The sequence below is a fragment of the Delphinapterus leucas genome, chromosome 10 (assembly GCF_059928025.1).
Source record: "Delphinapterus leucas isolate spDelLeu-1000000601 "Yukka" chromosome 10, BTC_Dleu_Yukka2, whole genome shotgun sequence".
Lineage (NCBI taxonomy): Eukaryota > Metazoa > Chordata > Mammalia > Artiodactyla > Monodontidae > Delphinapterus > Delphinapterus leucas.
In genome coordinates this window covers 20,896,498-20,918,003 of record NC_143138.1, presented here as the reverse complement: position 1 = coordinate 20,918,003, position 21,506 = coordinate 20,896,498, and the positions used below count along the sequence as shown (strand labels likewise).

Genomic DNA, 21,506 nt, shown 5'->3' with positions numbered 1-21,506 from the left:
AAAAAAAAGAAAAAAAATCCTTCAGGTGAGAAGTAATGTGTTCCCCTTAATTCAGATGTTGAAGGTGACCTCTTAAATGTCAGCTTAGCTAAACTAAGTTTTTACCTTCGAGATCGTTAACAAAGCCAAAACAGTTCTTAGGTCTTACCCACTCAGAACTTAATGCCAGAAAATAAACTGAAATATAAATAAATTGTCCAGAAAGGGAAGATCTTAGGAGAAGAATTTGAATCAACAATGAAAGCGGAATTTCAATTATCCATAGAGTTTATTAAATATAGCGTCTCATTTACAAATGTTTTGCTATCCTTTCAGACTTCCCCCAGCAAAGGTAGTCCACGGTAAATAATGAGTTCCCAGTAATTACGCCTGTAACAGAAGTAAATTCTGTTTTTATAATGTAAATAAAAATAAAATGAAAAAGCTAAAACACCTTGTTTAGGCTCTTCCACTCGGGTAGTGATCTCCTTTTGATAAGTCAGTGTGCAGCAAATCAGGATGGGTAGGATTTTGGTGGGATATACACACTAATCTATCATCTCAGGCAGGTCAGACATCATACTTCATAACTTCTACGGCCAGATTCTCATTTTCAGTTACTGTTTGCATTCATTTCTTCTCTGCACTCATATCTCTCCCCTGATTGAAGAAATAAAAAAGGTTTATATATTAGGTGCCATTTTGCCATCAACATTAATATCTGCTATACAAAGAAGAGGGTTCTGTTTACATACGCTTGTATAATGTGCTATGAGGAATCTCTGCTCCAGTGTTACCTACATTTTAGTCATTATTAGCATCAACAGGTAATGACTCAAACCATGCTCAGTCAAGAGATATTTCTCAATAATGTAATCTTTGTTTCAAATCTCCCAACTACTCTTACTGGGGTGGAATTCAAATAGTTCAAAAGCTTATATTCTCTCCCTTTAGTTTTTGACCTGAAGAGAATTAGTCACTCTGATTTTCATTTAATTCAGAGATTAAGGAAAATATAACAATTGCTAACAACTGCTAAGTGCTTATGAAATGACTATAACTGTTTTAAGAGCTTTACACAAATTATCTCAATCCTTAATATAACTCTAAGAAGTAATGCATTATTATTATTCTCCTTGTATAGATGAAGAAAGTGAGACCCAGAAGAGTCACTCATTCAATTGAACCATTTCAACAAACAGATCTGGCCTCTATTCCTGTTGTTGCAGACGTATGTGTATTTTAATTAATTAATTAATTATGTCGTGCTGCAAATGGTTACTGAGAGCCTACTGTGTCTGAAGCAGTCAAGGCATTAGGGAGTCAGTAGCAAAAAAGACTAACCCTGCTCCAATGAGCTTACAATCTTGAGAATGGGGAGGGGAAACAAATAATAAACAAACTTATGTCAATAAGTACTAAGTATAACAAAGAAGAATGAATGGAGAAAAGTAAAAAATGGGATAGGGAGGTACCATTTTACATCTGCTGGTCAGAGAAAGTCTCCCAGATATGATACCATTTTAATTAATCCACTCAACCTAAAACCCAAGAAATGTGGAGAATATTTCAGTTATGTAACAGGTATTATACCCAGCTGAAACACATGACTAAGTCTGTCCACCCACTGCCTCTCTCCTATCACAGTCTTTTATAGGCTTCTCTTTGGTCGCTAGGCCCTTTCCCCCCCTTTTGTAGTAGTTTGCTTCTTCCATTCTTTTTCTGACTCCTCATTTTCTCTCACCTTTCTTCTTTTACCCATGCTCCTCCTCCTTCTTTCCTAAAAAAAATAGCTATAATTTGGCTGTGATATTGTTTTGTATTTAAGAAATACAGCTTAACATTCACTGTTAAAACTTTTAAACAAAATTCTAAAGCATGACTCCTTTAGTTTTCTACAATTCCTGTTCCCTGTGCATGATGGCAAATTTCATGGTTTATGAAAGGAAGAGCCACTCAAATGCTGCTTTTCATGTAAAGGAGCCTTTTCTTCTATTTAGCACTAAATGCCCATGCCACCAACATGAAACTTTCCCCAAACTTTTCCCAAAGTTGAACTCTACCTCTCCTAAGTCTTCCTTTCCTGCAGCTAGGGTTTGGAGGGAAGTTGGGAGTATGAATCGAGAAGACTGCTGAAGTTGTTCATCTGAATAAAGTACAAAAATTAGTCTTCCAAAAGAAATCTCCTTATAATTTCTGGGTTCACAGTTGATCTAAGTATGCAGAAATATGTGACAGAACAATCATAAAAAGCAAATAGTTGTAGAACTCAAGTTACAGTCGATAGATATCTGATTCAAAATTGTAAAAATATAGTTTTTCTTATGACTTTGTTCAGAATTAACCTTCTCCAAGGAGGTATGGCCTTTGCCCTTTGATGGAATGTGATCTGTAGGTCCTTGGAATGTCCTGCATGATAAGAATTATCTTTGTTTACCAGGAGGCATTGAGCTACACTGGATAGTGTAATAGGATCATTTATGTTGGGTGCTTTGGGCCATGCCATATCTGTACTAGATCCAGAGGAACTGGATACTAAAGATCCAGTCTGGACACCAAGGCTTGGGTGAGTTTCCCTAGTTGGCGATACATATTGTGTTGTCACACATTGTTGCAGGAAGGTGTTGTTAACACTCCATGGCTCCACTGGGAAAGGGTTACCGGAAGCTCTGAGTTTGGAACCCTCCTAGATTCTGCTCCATGTGCCTCTTCCCTTTGCTGATTTTGCTTTGTGTTCTTTTGCTATAATAAACCCTAACCTTGAGTATAATAGCTTTTAGTGAGTTCTGTGAGTCCTTCTAATAAATTATCTAATCTGAGGGTAATTTTGGAGAGACCTCTGACCCCTGAAGTTGGTGTCAGATGTGTGAGTTCAGCCTTATGGACTGTTCTTAGCTCTGCACTATGTCAAAATGGTATTGTTATTATTTTATATGCAGTTTTTATGTTTTTAATATTTATTTGGTTATACCAGGTCTTAGTTGCGCCAGGTGGGCTTCTTAGTTGTGACTTGCTGGCTCCTTAGTTGCGGATGCATGTGGGACCTAGTTCCCTGACCAGAGATCGAACCCAGTCCCCCTGCATTGGGAGCGTGGAGCCTTATCCACTGCGCCACCAGGGAAGCCCCACAATGGTATTAATATTACTATATTTTTTTATCACTCAAAAATTGGGATGATTTTTTTTGCCTTAATTTAATGAATTTGGTAGTTCCCACATGAGCCTAAGTCTATTCACCTAACTGCAGACTTCCAAAGAGTGATAAACACTTGTTGGGCCTTAGTGAAAGATAAAGGGAAATGAAAGCAGTTAACTGTAAGCTTCCTTGACGATCTTACAAAACTGAGGGCTCCTGGAAGTCAAGGACAACCGTATTTCTCTTTGTGTCTCCAGTGCCCATGCCAGTGACTAGCCCAGACACATTCAATGACTATCTCTTAAATAAATTGATTTATAAATAAATATGCTAACTACTGCCATGGCACAATTTGCTAGGACATTTTGACACACATCAAGAATCTCCTTATAGGGCTTCCCTGGTGGTGCAGTGGTTGAGAGTCCGCCTGCCGATGCAGGGGACGCGGGTTCGTGCCCCGGTCCGGGAGGATCCCACATGACGCGGAGCGGCTAGGTCCGTGAGCCATGGCCGCTGGGCCTACGCGTCCGGAGCCTGTGCTCCGCAACGGGAGAGGCCACAACAGTGAGAGGCCCGCGTACCACAAAAAAAAAAAAAAAAAAAGAATCTCCTTATAAACCTTCATAACTGAATTCTTCACTTTAGTTTCTTCTTTTCTGGAGTTTCTGCTAACTCTTAATCTGTTACCTTACACTTTAAACATTGTATTTTTTTTACTCATCATCAATCTTCACTCCTATATTTTAAATAAATTTTTTATGTTACCTTTAATTTCTTGTCAATTTTAAATTTCATTACCATTTTCTATATTATTATTTTCTCCTATTTTCTTTTTTATTTTAATTTATTTATTTTTGGCTGTGTTGGGTCTTCCTTGCCGTGCACGGGCTTCTCATTGCGGTGGCTTCTCCCGCTGCGGAGCACCAGCTCTAAGCGAGCGGGCTTCAGCAGTTGTGGCTTGCGGGCTGTAGAACGCAGACTCAGCAGTTGTGGCGCATGGGCCTAGTTGCTCCTTGGCATGTGGGATCTTCCCGGACCAGGGCTCGAACCCGTGTCCCCTGAACCAGCAGGCAGACTCCCAACCATTGCGCCACCAGGGAAGCCCTATTTTCTCCTATTTTCATATACCACAGTATTTTCTGAAACTTTAATTTTTTACTATATTTATTTTCTTCTTTAATTTGTTTTCTTTTCCAAAAAGACCAAACGTATTAGTTTGTTGGACATTCCAAAATATTCGTGCACCAGAGATTTGCTTTCCTGATTGCAGTTTAGGATTTCTCAGATGAATTAATTCAATTCATTCAATATTTTAAAAAGTACCTGCTGGGCTTCCCTGGTGGCTCAGTGGTTGAGAGTCCGCCTGCCGATGCAAGGTACATGGGTTCGTGCCCCGGTCCGCGAGGATCCCACATGCTGCGGAGTGGCTGGGCCCGTGAGCCATGGCCGCTGAGCCTGCGCGTCCGGAGCCTGTGCTCCGCAACGGGAGAGGCCACAAAAGTGAGAGGCCCGCGTAACGCACACACACACACAAAAAAAATACCTGCTATGTGCTGAGATAATGTTTTATTTAACTGCAGAGGCCGCTATTTTGTCCTTTACAATCTCAGAGAAAAGTCCATCAGGACATCATGTGGGAGTTTTATTGACTTTGTCTCTGTGGATAGTGATCTATTATAGTCTAGGTTGCTGGAATTCCTAAAAATCTACCAAGCATAAAGGTATTAAGTTCAGGTGATTTTACAACTTATTTCTATCTAATCTTTAAAGCACAAATACTTTTTACATTCAAGTATTTAAAGCATAAAAAGAATGATGTGGTGGTTTTAAAATATGTCCACAAATTTTTAAAATATCCTTACCTCACAAACAAAAGCCCAGGACCAGATGGCTTCACAGGTGAATTCTATCAAACGTTTAGAGAAGAGCTAACACCTATCCTTCTCAAACTCTTCCAAAATATAGCAGAGGGAGGAACACTCCCAAATTCCTTCTACGAGGCCACCATCACCTTGATACCAAAACCAGACAAGGATGTCACAAAGAAAGAAAACTACAGGCCAATATCACTGATGAACATAGATGCAAAAATCCTCAACAAAATACTAGCAAACAGAATCCAACAGCACATTAAAAGGATCATACACCATGATCAAGTGGGGTTTATTCCAGGAATGCAAGGATTCTTCAATATACGTAAATCAATCAACGTGATACACCATATTAACAAATTGAAGGAGAAAAACCATATGATCATCTCAATAGATGCAGAGAAAGCTTTCGACAAAATTCAACACCCATTTATGATAAAAACCCTGCAGAAAGTAGGCATAGAGGGAACTTTCCTCAACATAATAAAGGCCATATATGACAAGCCCACAGCAAACATCATCCTCAATGGTGAAAAACTGAAAGCATTTCCACTAAGATCAGGAACAAGACAAGGTTGCCCACTCTCACCACTCTTATTCAACATAGTTTTGGAAGTTTTAGCCACAGCAATCAGAGAAGAAAAGGAAATAAAAGGAATCCAAATCGGAAAAGAAGAAGTAAAGCTGTCACTGTTTGCAGATGACATGATACTATACATAGAGAATCCTAAAGATGCTACCAGAAAACTACTAGAGCTAATCAATGAATTTGGTAAAGTAGCAGGATACAAAGTTAATGCACAGAAATCTCTGGCATTCCTATATACTAATGATGAAAAATCTGAAAGTGAAATCAAGAAAACACTCCCATTTACCATTGCAACAAAAAGAATAAAATATCTAGGAATAAACCTACCTAAGGAGATGAAAGACCTGTATGCAGAAAATTATAAGACACTGATGAAAGAAATTAAAGATGATACAAATAGATGGAGAGATATACCATGTTCTTGGATGGGAAGAATCAACATTGTGAAAATGACTCTACTACCCAAAGCAATCTACAGATTCAATGCAATCCCTGTCAAACTACCACTGGCATTTTTCACAGAACTAGAACAAAAAATTTCGCAATTTGTATGGAAACACAAAAGACCCCGAATAGCCAAAGCAATCTTGAGAACGAAAAAAGGAGCTGGAGGAATCAGGCCTCCTGACTTCAGACTATACTACAAAGCTACAGTAATCAAGACAGTATGGTACTGGCACAAAAACAGAAAGATAGATCAATGGAACAGGATAGAAAGCCCAGAGATAAACCCACGCACATATGGACACCTTATCTTTGATAAAGGTGGCAGGAATGTACAGTGGAGAAAGGACAGCCTCTTCAATAAATGGTGCTGGGAAAACTGGACAGGTACATGTAAAAGTATGAGATTAGATCACTCCCTAACACCATACACAAAAATAAGCTCAAAATGGATTAAAGACCTAAATGTAAGGCCAGAAACTATCAAACTCTTAGAGGAAAACATAGGCAGAACACTCTATGACATAAATCACAGCAAGATCCTTTCTGACCCACCTCCTAGAGTAATGGAAATAAAAACAAAAATAAACAAATGGGACCTAATGAAACTTCAAAGCTTTTGCACAGCAAAGGAAACCATAATCAAGACCAAAAGACAACCCTCAGAATGGGAGAAAATATTTGCAAATGAAGCAAATGACAAAGGATTAATCTCCAAAATTTACAAGCAGCTCATGCAGCTCAATAACAAAAAAACAAACAACCCAATCCAAAAATGGGCAGAAGACCTAAATAGACATTTCTCCAAAGAAGACATACAGAATGCCAACAAACACATGAAAGAATGCTCAACATCATTAATCATTAGAGAAATGCAAATCAAAACTACAATGAGATATCATCTCACACCAGTCAGAATGGCCATCATCAAAAAATCTGCAAACAATAAATGCTGGAGAGGGTGTGGAGAAAAGGGAACACTCTTGCACTGCTGGTGGGAATGTGAATTGGTTCAGCCACTATGGAGGACAGTATGGAGGTTCCTTAAAAAACTACAAATAGAATTACCATATGACCCAGCAATCCCACTACTGGGCATATACCCTGAGAAAACCAAAATTCAAAAAGAGTCATGTACCAAAATGTTCATTGCAGCTCTATTTACAATAGCCCGGAGATGGAAACAACCTAAGCGCCCATCATCGGATGAATGGATAAAGAAGATGTGGCACATATATACAATGGAATATTACTCAGCCTTAAAAAGAAATGAAATTGAGCTATTTGTAATGAGATGGATAGACCTAGAGTCTGTCATACAGAGTGAAGTAAGTCAGAAAGAAAAAGACAAATACCGTATGCTAACACATATATATGGAATTTAAGGGGAAAAAAAATGTCATGAAGAACCTAGGGGTAAGACAGGAATAAAGACGCAGACCTACTGGAGAACGGACTTGAGGATATGGGGAGGGGGAAGGGTGAGCTTTGACAGGGCGAGAGAGAGTCATGGACATATACACACTAACAAACGTAGTAAGGTAGATAGCTAGGGGGAAGCAGCCGCAAGGCACAGGGATATTAGCTCGGTGCTTTGTGACAGCCTGGAGGGGTGGGATAGGGAGAGTGGGAGGGAGGGAGACGCAAGAGGGAAGACATATGGGAACATATGTATATGTATAACTGATTCACTTTGTTATAAAGCAGAAACTAACACACCATTGTAAAGCAATTATACCCCAATAAAGATGTTAAAAAAAAAAAAATCCTTACCTCAAAAGTGGATTCTAATTCCCCTTCTGAATATATGCTAGGTTTAAGTGACTTGCTTCTAAAGAATAGAAAGTGGCAGAAGCGTCAGTGTGTGATGTTCAAAACTAGGTCGCAGAAGGCATTCCTGGCACTCTCTTTCTCTATATAATTTCTCTTTCGGTGGGATAACAGCTAATGTGTTTTGAAGCGCCATTTAGCCCTCCAGAGAGGTCCATGTGGCAAGGAGCTGAGTTCCTCCTGCCACAAGCCACCAGGAACTTGTCTGGCATCCAAGATGGCATTCAAGCCATCTTGGAAGGGAATCCTCCAGCTACAGTCTGGAGCCTATGCTCCAGATGACTGCAGCCTATGCTTACATCTTGACTTCAACCTCCTGAGAGACCCTGAGTCATAACCACCTAGCTAAGTCACTTCTGGATTCCTGATCACAGAAACTGAATGAGATAATAAATGTCCATTGATTTAAGCTGCTCAGTTTGGGGATAATTTATTATAAAGCAGTAAATAATAAAGGAGAGCCCTACAGTGAAGTTTATGAAGCTACCATAACCTTAAGGACAAAATCTGATGAAGGTAAACCCAAAAGAGAAAATCATAGAATGATTTTATATATGAATAGTAGAGATTTTAAAAATCCATGTAAAATATTAAAATTTATCCAGCCATTATTTAAGATAATAATACAACATGACCAAATAAGATTTGTCCTAGGACTGGAAGCATAGATTAACATTAGAAAATCTACATGTACTTTACTGCAAACGGTTAAAGGAGTAAAAGGACATTATTTCATCAGATGACAAAACTTCATAACTCATTCCTAATAAAAACTCTTAAAAAAGAATTAAAAGGAAACTACATTAGCACAATCAAGACTACTCTCTCTCACACACACGTGCTCAAACACACAGGTATTATTATAAATAATGAACTACCAAAGCTATTTCCATGAAAAGGAGAAAAAAGATGGTGACATCTAATAGCATGTCTAATATGAAATAGTTTGTGATTTTAGTTAACACAATAACAAGATAAAAGAGATTAAGAGAAATTGTTATTGGAAAGAATATCAAAGCTTTTTTATTTGCTAATGACAGTATTATATGCAATGAAAATCAAGATAGTCCATTAAATATGGATTAGCATTAACAGAATTTTTAGCTAGATACAAAATGCATGTAAATAATCAATCACTCAAGTCCTGTCCCCTCAAGAATTTCAAACAGTGCTTTGGTCTGATGCCACGTGTCCACACAGATTAGAAGGCACAACCCTATGAAAATCAGCATTATATTTGTTGTAAGAATGTATATGGCTTAGTTTAGTGTCACACAGTAACCCTTTCTGTTGTATCATTTTTCACTACATTTATTTTTCATTGTATGAGTAATCCATCAATTCTAAAAAACTGTCAGCCATGATCATTTGAATCTCACATCTGCATCATTTTCTGCGTGTCCTGCTACTATGATTAGATGCATGCCAGACAATTTTACTACTAATTCCAGATCTCTTAAACTCACTTTTACATTCGTCTCTTTTCATTTTGGATAATTCCTTGTGATCTGGTTATATAATTCATGAAAATTCTTCAGCTGGGTCCAATTGGCTATTAAAATCATCCAGTAAGCTTTTAATTTCAGTTCTGTTATAATTTTATATGTATATATATAACTTGTTATATATAATTTTATATGTATTATATAAATTTATGTTTATATTATATTTATATATATTATATATAATTATATATATAATTAATTATAGAATAGTAACATTTGTTTCTATAGAAAACAAATAGAAATTCTAGAAATAAATGTATATATATTTCTAGAATTTCTATTTGTTTTTTTCAGATCTATGTGATCATTCTTTGTATTCTCTTAATCCCACACATATTTTTTTTTTTAAGATATTAAAGTTAGGCACTTGAAGTCTGTATCTGTTAATTTGTGCTTTTGTTTTCATTGTCTGTTGCTCTTGGTCATGGTGCCTTATTTCATGGTGTGTTTGGTTAATTTCGGTTGTGAAGCTGCTCATTCATTTTCTTGGATATTTATCTGTGAAGATTTATTGAGGCCTAAAATGAAGCTTATTCTTCCAGAGAGGATTTGTATTTGCTTTTACCAGGTGCTCAGGGGCACCAGACCAGTTTGGGATATCCTTAAATTAAATTCTCAGCCTGGGTGTTTTGAATCCTTGTGGTATTCAAGCTGAAACAAGTAAGTGTGAAGTCTGGCTTGTAGTCCAAATTCTCAGCAGTGGAATCTACTCAGCACCAACGTGCAGGGCAGACTGTTTGCCATCATCTATGGTGAGTGTGTTTGTGTGTTTATTTCTAGTTCATTTTGGTCTGGTGTCTCAGCTTCACTGGGAAAGAGTTCTTATCATGCTCCCCACCATGGCCAGGCGTCACATAACACCCTAAAAAACAAAGCGCAGGTTTGGGTGAAGTCAGCTGTGGTGCTTGGGGTTTCACGTGGGCCAAGCCCCTGGGACCGAGAGTTCCTTAGTTTTGTGGTGGCTCTTCCTTGCTTTTATAAATTAAAAAAAATATTATTCTGGATTTTAATCGTTCATCCAAGTACCCAGCTTGCCATATTATGGAAAATCTATCCCCATAATCCATGAATCCCTGTTTCTTTGGGAGATCGTGAGAACCCTAGAGTTTCTAAATTCATTCCTCCCTCAGCCAACAATACCCTCCACCTAAATTTTTCATCTCAACCAGCACTTCATTCCCAGCCCAGCCTCATCTACCTGGTAATTTTCTCGGTGACCTCTGACCATTGATTCCTCTCCTCCCGGCCACTCCCTCCCAGCCCCTCTGGACCTCTTTTCAGAGATTTATCTTCCCGACAGAATCTATTCCTCAGCAGTGAAAACCTTTACCCCTATCCTACCGGCCAGAAAAGGCTTTCCTTCTCATTCTACTTCCTCTCCGTCCTTGACGCTCTGGGACCTCCGGTAAAGCGGAGAGGGTGCTGAAAAGGGGGCCTCAGGCCTTAATCAGGCGCCTTAACTGATTGAGCACTGTGCTTCCCTCTTGTGACCCAGAGGACTTTAAAGCTGAATGCTGCCCCCAAAGGACTATAAATTAAATATGACTTTCTGGGAAAGAAGATACAGTAGCTGACAGGGTTTGAAGGCTTCCCTTTCCCTTTCCTCGGTGCCTAGGCTCCTCCTCTCCCTCCCCCACCCGCTGCTCAGAGCTTCAAGCAGAAACTGCACCAATTACAAAGCAAGAAAACCAGAAAAACCTGTGTAACATTTCAGTGAAAACTCCCATTTCCTTCAGCATTTTCCCCAGAAATACATGTCTATATGTTTGTTTGTTTTTTAAAAAGGGAAAGAAATGGAAAAGCTCCGAGCAGAATGAAGTCAGAGCATGCGCCTTCGTGCTCTGGGTAAGGGGTCATCGCCAAATTCCGGATCAACCTTAGGATCAACTTGGAGACCTACACACGAAGAGGAAAGCTGCACACTTGAAATGGCATTTTCAGTGCAAATTGGTATCTGGTTATGTGGTATCATGGCTCTATGGAAGTGTACTTGCCCATAGTGAGCGCGCAATTAACGGCACATATTGTTATTTTCTAAGTTCCTCATAAGTATTTTCTACGCGGCTGTATTAGTTAAAGAACAGTAGTGAAGCTTTAAATTTGGCAGGAGACATCCGGAAATAGCCTTTGGAATGAAAGGATTACAACTCATCTGCTGAAAGCATGCGTGGCTCTTAAAAGAGCCTTTGGGGTTAGGTGTAAAGACGCTTACTTGGCAAGTTTACTTGGAGCTGGTGTACTTGGTGACAGCCTTGGTGCCCTCAGACACGGCGTGCTTGGCCAGCTCCCCGGGCAGCAGCAGGCGCACGGCCGTCTGGATCTCTCTGGAAGTGATGGTCGAGCGCTTGTTATAATGCGCCAGGCGCGACGCCTCGCCCGCAATGCGCTCGAAGATGTCGTTGACGAACGAGTTCATGATGCCCATAGCCTTGGACGAGATGCCGGTGTCCGGGTGGACCTGCTTCAGCACCTTATACACGTACACAGAGTAACTCTCCTTGCGACTGCGCTTGCGCTTCTTGCCATCCTTCTTCTGCGCCTTGGTCACCGCCTTCTTGGAGCCCTTCTTCGGGGCCGGAGCGGACTTGGTGGGTTCAGGCATTGTAGCGTTAAAAATTCGAACACTAATGCTAACACCTGGGAAAAGAGGCGCCCCCGCTGAGGCCACATTTACTTATAGATGCGGTATTCAAATTAGGTTAGTAAGATTTCGCTCATGATTGGATTAATTTTATTGTGGCGTCACAAACAGGAATGTAAATGATACTAGCAGGTCTACCTTTTCATTGGCTGTTTAGTTAGTGTGCTTTGACCCAATCAGACGGGCCTAGACTAGACTACCCATAGCTAGTACAAATAGCCTTTTGAAGCACCTGCACGGTGTATTTCACAGCAAGCAGATGAAAGGAAATGACAACACGCTCGCTTTAAGTTAGTAACTGAAAGCAACTTCTCTTTTCCTTTGTATAACTTCGTGCATTGGTTCGGGCCCCGCAACTAGTCACCGTGTTAATGTCCAGCTAGAGCTGGTGGACAAGCTCGTAAACGCATTACCCCGCGCCCTGGGCAGCTAACCAGTAAGTAACCACTACCTGCACATAACGTGCTGGGCTGGGTCACCCTCTTAAAAGTTCACAATTCTTAACCTCTTCGTCCTCTATCAGAAGTCGTGATAATTTTTGTTACTTATTAACCATAATGCTTAAAATACTTGGGAGTATTTTTCCCGCAAACGTGCCAGTTTTGCCTGTCGGCATGCCCTTGTTAAGCAAAGAAAATGTAAGTGGCTCATTAAATGATAAACCATCTTTCGTGCAATGGGGTAAACATTTAAATTTCACTTTAGTGGTCTCCAGACACCTACACAACGTAGTGCCTGATACAGTGGGGGGAGACTTCCTGCCCCTGAGTTTGTGCTCTCCCTTACCGCGCCCTTTGGGGCGAAGTGGGGACTAACTTTCAACCAGCGGTCTCCACCCTCCGCACACTGGAGTGTAAAACAAGCTTACGCTCAGGCCTGTTCCCTGGCCAGTCTAACCGCACTCTTACCAATTTCCTCAAGGGGCTGTCACGTACTACAGCTGAGGCCATCAAGACACACCCCGGGGAAGGCCGCCCCTCACTTGCAGCCTTTCACTCCTAACCACGCCCCCTTAAAACGTGCCAACAGCTCTTTTCCTGATATCTTTGGGTGGCTCTGAAAAGAGCCTTTGGGTTGTGTCGAGCTTCTAAGCCTTAGGCCAAAGAAACTTCCTATTTCTTCTTGGCTGCCGCCTTCTTTGGCTTGGCTGCCTTAGGTTTGGCGGTCTTTGGTTTAGCCGCCTTGGGCTTCACCGCCTTAGCTTTCGCTGGGCTCTTGGGCGCCTTCTTCGGCTTGGCTGCTTTCGCTTTTTTCGGACTCTTAGCTTTTTTGGCTCCTGCAGCCGCGACAGGCTTCTTCGCCTTCTTTGGGGTCTTCTTGGCGCTCTTCTTGGGGGTGGCCGCCCCCGTCGCCTTCTTGGGCTTCTTAGCCCCTCCTGCGGGCTTCTTGGGCTTGGCCGCGCCCGCCTTCTTGGCTTTGGGCTTAGCCTCCCCGGTAGCCGCCTTCCTGTTCAGCTTGAAAGAACCCGAGGCGCCGGTGCCCTTGGTCTGTACCAGAGTGCCCTTGCTCACCAAGCTCTTGAGACCCAGCTTGATCCGACTGTTATTCTTCTCTACATCGTAGCCCGCGGCCGCCAGCGCCTTCTTGAGCGCAGCCAGAGACACGCCGCTGCGCTCCTTGGAGGCGGCGACAGCCTTGGTGATGAGCTCGGACACCGGGGGCCCAGACGCTTTGCGCTTTGCGGCACCTGCAGCCTTACGGGCCTTCTTTTTCACCGGCGTCTTCTCGGCAGGGGCCGGTGCAGCAGGCGCGGCGGGCGCAGTCTCGGACATGTTGAAGGCGATTGTTGGGAAAGCAATTCGAGCCGGAAGCAGAGGCACTGGCCGGGACTCGGGCCGCGCCGCTGCGCCCGCCCGTTTATATAGGGCGGAGCTGCGCCGTGATTGGTGCGCTGTCCAGCCCGCCTCGCTGGCAGCCTCAGAGTGTCCTCTCGGATCCCGAGTTGTGTTTGTTACACCTCAAAAAATGCCAAAAATATCAAAATTCTCTGCACTGAATTGCCCGATTTTTCCCAGAAAATGATCCCCGAAGTCTCAGGCTTCACTCAGGTCTCAAATTATGAGGAAAGCACAAAACCTTATGCCAAAACCCAGCAATATTTCCCGCCGTGCTTGTCAAATTTCAACTCAGAGAAACAAAACTTTCTATTTTCTTCGTAAATTATAAACCGATCTTTAACTGTGGAGTTTTCTGACCTCTCAAATATGATTCTCCAAGTGGTTAGGTTCTTATAGGTCCAAAAAGCATGTAACTGGCATTAGGATTTTTATTACAAATCTGCACTTAAGTGAGGGAAGTAACACAGGCTCCTCTGAGAGTCCTGTCTATTGAGCCGAGGGCATTTGAGTTCATCAAACTGGTTTAGTTTAATGCTAAACAAATTATTGCCCATATGAGGTTAAATGTTGGACCCCTGGGACATCAACGTATGCAGCCATGGTTTTATTTCTTTCTGTTGCGTCTGGGTTTTTAAACAATTCCTTAGGATAATTCTTTTCCTGTCTGCTCCCAGGGGTTGGGGGAGGGGCGGTTGCTTCTCCTCCTCTGGACAACTGCTCCATGAGTTTAGATACCTTGAATTCAGGATATTTGGGAAGGAAAGGGAGTCCAAAACACAGGATACACAGATGGAAAAGGATTAATTTTCAAATAACACGCAGATGTTTTCTATGAAGTCACTGGAAGCGGAGGCGCACTTCGAAGAATTTGTTTGCAGTCTTGGTGAGTTCTTTTGGCATATGCTTCAGGATCAAATAGAAATATACTCTTTAGAATTGGAATTCAAGCGTTGATCATAAGGGGAACTAAATGGAAACTGTAGATTGTAACATATCTATTCCCTTTACTGGAGAAACCCAGATCCTGTTATCACCGAATAACTGATGAATGACTAGTCCACACAGCAAATATGGCTTCACTCATGAAGATTATGGTCCTATGCTTCCCGGAGCTCCATCAAAAAGAAAATAAGTTCCGTGTAGGATCGAATGACAAGTTCAGATTTCCAGCTCGGAAGCAGAGCTTTGAGGGACCATCCATGTTAAGTTTTTGTCCTCTGAAGACACCCTTTGCAAGGTCTTTGAAAAAGTGGTTTTATTTAGGTAGTACATATTGGCAATCACCAAAGAGTACACGTTGGCCATGAAAACCCAACTAAAGGAATTATTCCTGGAAAATGATCTGGACGGAATTGTCTTTAAAAACTGAAAGCCATGTACTTGAAAGACTTGAAATTTTGGCCAGTGCTATAAGGTGATAGGATACAATTCTGTGGGTGTAGCTGGGTGTAACATGGCATTTGACATCACATTAATTTTTAGTTCCATTCCCCCAATTTTCTTCACACACAACAGACTCTACTACTGAAATAAAAGAATACAGATCTTTGATTCAACATTAAGGAAATGTCTCAAAAGAGTCTTGTTTAAATTAACGCTGAATCTGGTATAAAAGACATATAAATTATCAATATTTTTAAAGCCTTAATATGTAAACATTTTCAATGTAATTTGTGCATGCTAGTGAAAAATAAATATGCGCTTTGTCATATATTAAAATAAAAAGGGAGGGGATTAGGCTCCAAAACAGACCAATTGATGGTTACTACAGAAATTGATTTTATGGGCACTTTAATCCCAGGGCAGTGGGGTTATGCTCATTTGCAATGACAAACAAAACCACTCCCCTACGTAGTTGAAATTTGCAGAGCACACTAGAATTTTCTCTCAAATACCTCCCTTTTTTCTATGTATCCCTAACGACTTCTGATTTGGAGGTACTTAAATTCTTCAAATTCTGGGATCTTTTAACTCATCTATGCTCATCTCCTGTGTTGCAGTGTGTTTTCTATAAATAAAACTATTTGACAGACTTAAAGAAGACGTAAAGGATCTGCCACTGTTACATCAAGCATTTATTTGAAATAGAAGTAACACTAAAGGCTCTATTTTCCTATTGATCTGTCAGTTATATCAGAACTACCTAGGGTGTTTGTATGTGTGTGTGTGTATATGTGTGTGTTGTACCTGTGCTTTAAATATAGATTCCAAAGTCTTGCCCCAGATAATTCTGAATTCTCCCAAGAAGACTGCTGGTAAGAGGTGCATCCAGGATTCCAGCTCACATCTGTTTGACTTCAAAGCATTTGCTCAGTGTTTTTCAGGCTGCAGGTCTGAACAATCATTAAAGGTTGCAAAATCAATTTTGTAGCACAAGGCCAAAATGTTTCCTTTTTAATGAACTAGAATAGAATACAAAGTATCAGAGCCCAAAGCAGGTAGTTTCAGTTTTCTGCATAGCTTTTTGATTGTGTGCTGGGTGCCACCGTGTAAAATGTATTTCTTACAGTACAATCTCATATGGCCAGAGTGGGAGGAGTCTTCCTCATGCATTTCTTGAACTTTTATAGCCATGAAATATTCTCAAGTGTGTTAGTCGCTAATGATCTACAAAAAGTAATTTCCTATTATTGGCGTTTTTAAGCCTCTAAGAAACCCCAAGTCATAAAAAATGGGGAGCACTCTGCAAACATTTCCATTTTGAACACGATAGCAACTGTGCTAAGAGTAATGATGAGATTTGTGGAAAAGCTGAAAGGAAAGTGAGGCTTATACTTGGTTCCTTTTACTCCAAAATTCTGGGCTCCAGAATCAAGCAATTGATTCTGGACTTTTCTATTTCAGTAGAAAAGTCAAGACAGAGTTTGGGGAAGAGGCGCTTTTTTGCTAAACAAATTAACCCTTCTCCATCTTCCTCATAGCAGGCGTGTTGTATGATCGCAGCCATGGTGACGCTATGAAGACCACCTGTAGATCTCTATCTGTTGGGACAGCCTCCCCTTTGTAGACTCTTTTAAGAGGCACTCTATCTTGGCTTTTGGTGTAGAGCATTTCTGGAAAACTTCTTAAAATGGGCTATATATTATTTCAGAAATTGTTATTATTTTTGTTTAATTCAACAAATAAAGCTGGGGCATGGTGCATACTCAGGGTTATTCATTGCAGCACTCTTTGGAACTGTAAAATATTGGAGCAAACTTTAATATCCATGTATAAAAGCGATCGAATAAACTAGAACACATATGTACAATTGGGTAATATATAGCTACAAAAATGAATGAGGAAGATCTCTATGAGTTATTAAGGAATGAATTCCAGGATAGATGGTTAAGTGAAAAAGCCAAGTGCAGAAGAGTACCTATAGTATGATACCCTCTGTAAGAGAAAGATGAAGATATAAGAAAATACATTTTTTTCTCATTTGTGCAAAAGATACACAGGAAGAATAAACCAAAAATGAAAGGGATTTGTTATCTATGGGGGTGGGGATTAGAAAGGAATGGAAAGAAGGAAGGAATGGGAACAGAGTTGCAGGGATGAGAAGGGAGTGACAGTTTTCTGAGTATGTCTTTTTGTATAACTCTGACTCTTAAAACTATAGTAATGCTTCATATACCAGCAAAATAGTCACACTATTAAAAGCAGTAGAGATGGGGGAACTCAGAATGGAATACAAGCACTAACAAATTAACCAAACTATATTAACTTACAGTTATTACATAATAACACTAAAGGGATTGGGGAAGATAAAAATTAACTTAAGTAACTGTAGAAAACAGTATCTTGATTGGATACTATAAGGCTAAAGACAAAAGCAACTACACATAAAGGTTGCAATCTAATAAAAGTGTTTTTCTCAGGGTTATGGGTTAACAATTCTGAAACTACTTATGTGTTTAGAATTGAACAAAGGAGTAAACACGGTGTAGAAAATGAGATCCAGTGTTCTCATTAGTGCAAAAAGAAGTATTTGGCGAAAATGAAACTTGTGCTGGATTAGAAACAGAAGTATTAATATAAACTCATATTTTAAAATACATCTCCAGTTTAATAGATATAGACACCTAGAAGTGTGTGTATGTGATTGGGTTAACATACAAATATACTTCCTTGCTCTGTCAGTGGAGCGGACCTAAAAGCAGTGACACCCTAGTAGCAATTAGCACACCTGGAAGACAGTCTTTGGTTTTTAAGCATCATTCTCTAATCAAAGGAACCAGGACCACCTGGAGAAGTGATTGGCTCCAAGGCTGGAGCAGGGATAATACAGGGTGAGCCTGGAACATCTTGTGGTGCCAGAAAAGGAAGATGCTTAAAATAAAATGAAAATTTGTTGAAACACCATGCAAGCCACTCTCAAGGAGCTACTAATTGCTAAAGCTGGTACCATTTGAGCAACAAAATAAAAATTGATAATACTGGATTTTAACTCATAGATAAAATATATATCCGTAAATAAATACATACATACATAAGGAAAATGGACAACTTTCCCTTGTTGCAGATGAAATCCACAGGTGGATACTAAAATCACTGAGTGAAATTTGAAGGACAATCAGGATTTGCATAGTCTCAAAGTATCTTCCCCAAGATATCTATCTACTACAAAGAGAAAGGTAATGAATTTACAGTGGAGAAACCCAGACACCACCTTAACTAAGTGAGCAGGGTAAACCCCACAAATAGTAAGACATATCAACATCATGAACTCCTTGCACTGAGAAGGATAATTCATCGTTTTTGTGCTATTTCCTGGCAAAATGCATAAACTCATTCCAGGGATGAGAAAACATCAGACAAATTCCACCCAAGGAACATTTAAAAAAATAACTGATCAATACTCCAAAAATGTGAAGGCCATGAAAGGAAAGACAGACTAAGAAATTGTTACAGACTGGAGGAGACTAAGGAAAAGCATTAAGTAAAATCAATGTGCGATCCTGAATAAGATCCTGGAAAAGAAAAAGGACTTGGTGGAAAAGTTTGTGAAATTTGAATAAAGTCTAAAGTTTAGTTAACATGGGGGTGGGGATGGGGTGGGTGGGTGGTGGTGGGATGAACTGGGAGATTGGGATTGACATATATACACTAATATGTATAAGATAGATAACTAATAAGAACCTGCTGTATAAAAAAATTGAATTAAATTTTTTAAAAAATTTATTTATTTATGACTGTGTTAGGTCTTTGTTTCTTTGCGAGGGCTTTCTCTAGTTGTGGCAAGTGGAGGCCACTCTTCATCGCGATGCGCGGGCCTCTCACTATCGCGGCCTCTCTTGTTGCGGAGCACAGGCTCCAGATGTGCAGGCTCAGTAATTGTGGCTCACGGGCCCAGTCGCTCCGCGGCATGTGGGATCTTCCCAGACCAGGGCACGAACCTGTATCCCCTGCGTTGGCAGGCAGACTCTCAACCACTGCGCCACCAGGGAAGCCCCTTGAATTAAATTTTAAAAAAGAATTGAAAAATAAATAAAGTTTAGTTAACAATATTGCACCAACATCCATTTCTTGTTCTCCATAAGTGTACAATGATTATGTAAGACATTAACATTAGGGGAAGCCAGTTGAGGGATATAAAGAAACTTTTTGTACTATTTTTGCAACTTTCTTGTAAATATAAAATTAGTTCAAAATAAAAATTTCCTAAAAAAAAAGTTTCTCTTCATATCTCACCGTGTTATACCACTTTTCATAGAAGGGGGAAATATACCTAAATATGACATAGGTTTGCCAAAGTGGCGGAAATGTAGGTGATTTTTATTCTTATGTCCAAACTTCAATAGTTTTTCAAAGCTTCTACCATAAGCACAATTACTTTATTATTAGCAAACAACATGTTTCTCTTTAAAATATGATGAAGCTTATTAAGAAAAATATGGGTGCTGAGTTTCTCAGACCTTCAGGTACTATCTGTCTCCTCTTTCTGCTCTTTATCTGGACTTTCACAGAAATTATATACGTGTTTTTTCATTTACAGATTCATCATTTATCTGTGTATCCCTAAACAATGCTTTAGTTTGGCCTGATTTTGTTATGTATATGTGCAAAATCACAATGTATTTAATCTTTCATGTCTTGTTTTTTTTCCCTGAACAAGATCCATCCCTCTGTATTATACTGGTGCTGAGAGCTCTAGTTTGGTGATTTGCACTGCAGTTTAATATTTCTTTTATACATGTGGCCCAATGTATTTACTTATCTAGTCTACCAGTCCTGGACATTCTCGTGGTTATATAATATGGCAAATTTAGCTTCTCAAAAATGGTCGCAACTATTTCTCCTGACCCACATTCCCTTCTCCAATGTGTCTTGTCACTCCCCCATCAAGTCTAATTCTGGTCCCCTTGAATCTGAGTGACCTTGTGACAGCTTGCACCAATAGAATGTGAAGGAAGGGAGGCTGTGTGACCTCCACCGCTAGGTCTTAAAAAACAATGGTGCTTCTGCCTTATTTGCTGGAACACTTACGCGTCTGTTTCTGAACTATCTATCTCATAAGAATTTCGGTAGTTCTGAGACCACGTTGTGAGAAAGTCAAGCTGCCTGTGGAGACCACGTTTGGGCACTCTGGTTAGTCATAGCAGTTTTTGAACCATCCTAATACAAGGACCAGCAATGTGAGAGAAGGAGTCTCCAGCTGATTCCAGCTTCCAGTGGTCAAGTCTTTTCAGGTGAAATCCCAAACATCATGGCAAAGAGACAAGCCAACTCCACTCTGCTCTATCAGAAATCCTGATTTGAAGAATCTATGGGTATAATAAAATAGTTGTTTTAAGCCACTAAGTGTTGGGTGCTTTGTAGCCTAAACAGTAATGGTTTCAGTTTATTTTCAAATGTTCATTAGCTGGCCAGTTATTTATTTTTTTAAGAACTCTTTTTGACTGTAACCTACACTAAGAAACACATTTTACATCGTACGCTCACACTCACATGCGCTCATGCTTGCCCTTACTGAAACAAAATTTTGAGGAAGTAATAGATATTCCTTTTCAATGCAATTTGCTCTGCTATTTCTTCTTCTCATCTCTTCCCTCTCCTCTTTTCTCTTTAATTTCAATAGAGAAATCTATTGATTTCTTATCACAACCAAATAAATTGATTTAATAAATAATAGTCTTCATCAGCAGATTGACGGTATAGTTTAAGAGGTGATCTTAATCTCTTTATCTTTATATCTTGCAGAGTATGTATATATTTTGATATCTTATGTATTTTGCACTATACACAAGCTCACGCACATTATACGCTCTAAACTCAGAGTTAAATTGTTCACTGGCCTAAGTCTAAATAAATCAATAAAACCGAAACAAAAAAATATGAAAAGAGTGAATCTAATAAAGGATTCTAAACTTAATTTGGATGTTGAAGTATATGGAAACTCCAAGAACCCATTATTGTTTCAAAATGAAAGCCTGAGAGAGGTTAGTGATTTGTCCCCTGGGCTGTCAGGAAGGGAATTCTGTGGCATCTGGAAGGAGGAAGGGTCCCTGCAGAAGGTGCAGGTGGAGAGTTGTTTAGATCTGGGGATGGGATGGAGGATTGGGTATCCTTTCTTGGCCCAGAAGAGCTTAAGAATATAAAACATAAGTGTCTACATATATACTCGTAAGAGTCAAAACACAGATCCCTTAATTCTGGCAAGAGCTTGAGAAGTATTCTCTTCTGTCTAGTAA

General features: G+C 40.0%; 2 protein-coding genes across 3 annotated transcripts; both read right to left on the bottom strand.

Annotated features, from left to right (window-relative positions):
• Window positions 1-243: 243 nt before the first annotated feature.
• On the bottom strand, window positions 244-12,349 carry LOC111168523 (histone H2B type 1-M). Of its 2 annotated transcripts, none has more exons than XM_022562275.3 (2): window positions 11,567-12,261; window positions 244-639 (listed from the first exon to the last, which is right to left on the bottom strand). In XM_022562275.3, exon 1 carries the CDS (start codon window positions 11,954-11,956, stop codon window positions 11,576-11,578), a length of 381 nt encoding a protein of 126 aa, XP_022417983.1. In that variant the 5' UTR covers window positions 11,957-12,261; the 3' UTR covers window positions 244-639; window positions 11,567-11,575. The 2 variants fall into 2 exon arrangements, with proteins under 2 accessions (XP_022417983.1, XP_089774573.1); XM_089918447.1 differs by lacking the exon at window positions 244-639 and adding an exon at window positions 7,794-7,850 and having other exon boundaries at window positions 11,567-12,349.
• A 635-nt stretch (window positions 12,350-12,984) lies between these two features.
• On the bottom strand, window positions 12,985-13,847 carry H1-4 (H1.4 linker histone, cluster member). Its single transcript, XM_022562250.2, has one exon. The coding sequence runs from the start codon at window positions 13,765-13,767 to the stop codon at window positions 13,108-13,110; it is 660 nt and encodes a 219-aa protein (XP_022417958.1). The 5' UTR covers window positions 13,768-13,847; the 3' UTR covers window positions 12,985-13,107.
• Between the last annotated feature and the right edge of the window lie 7,659 nt (window positions 13,848-21,506).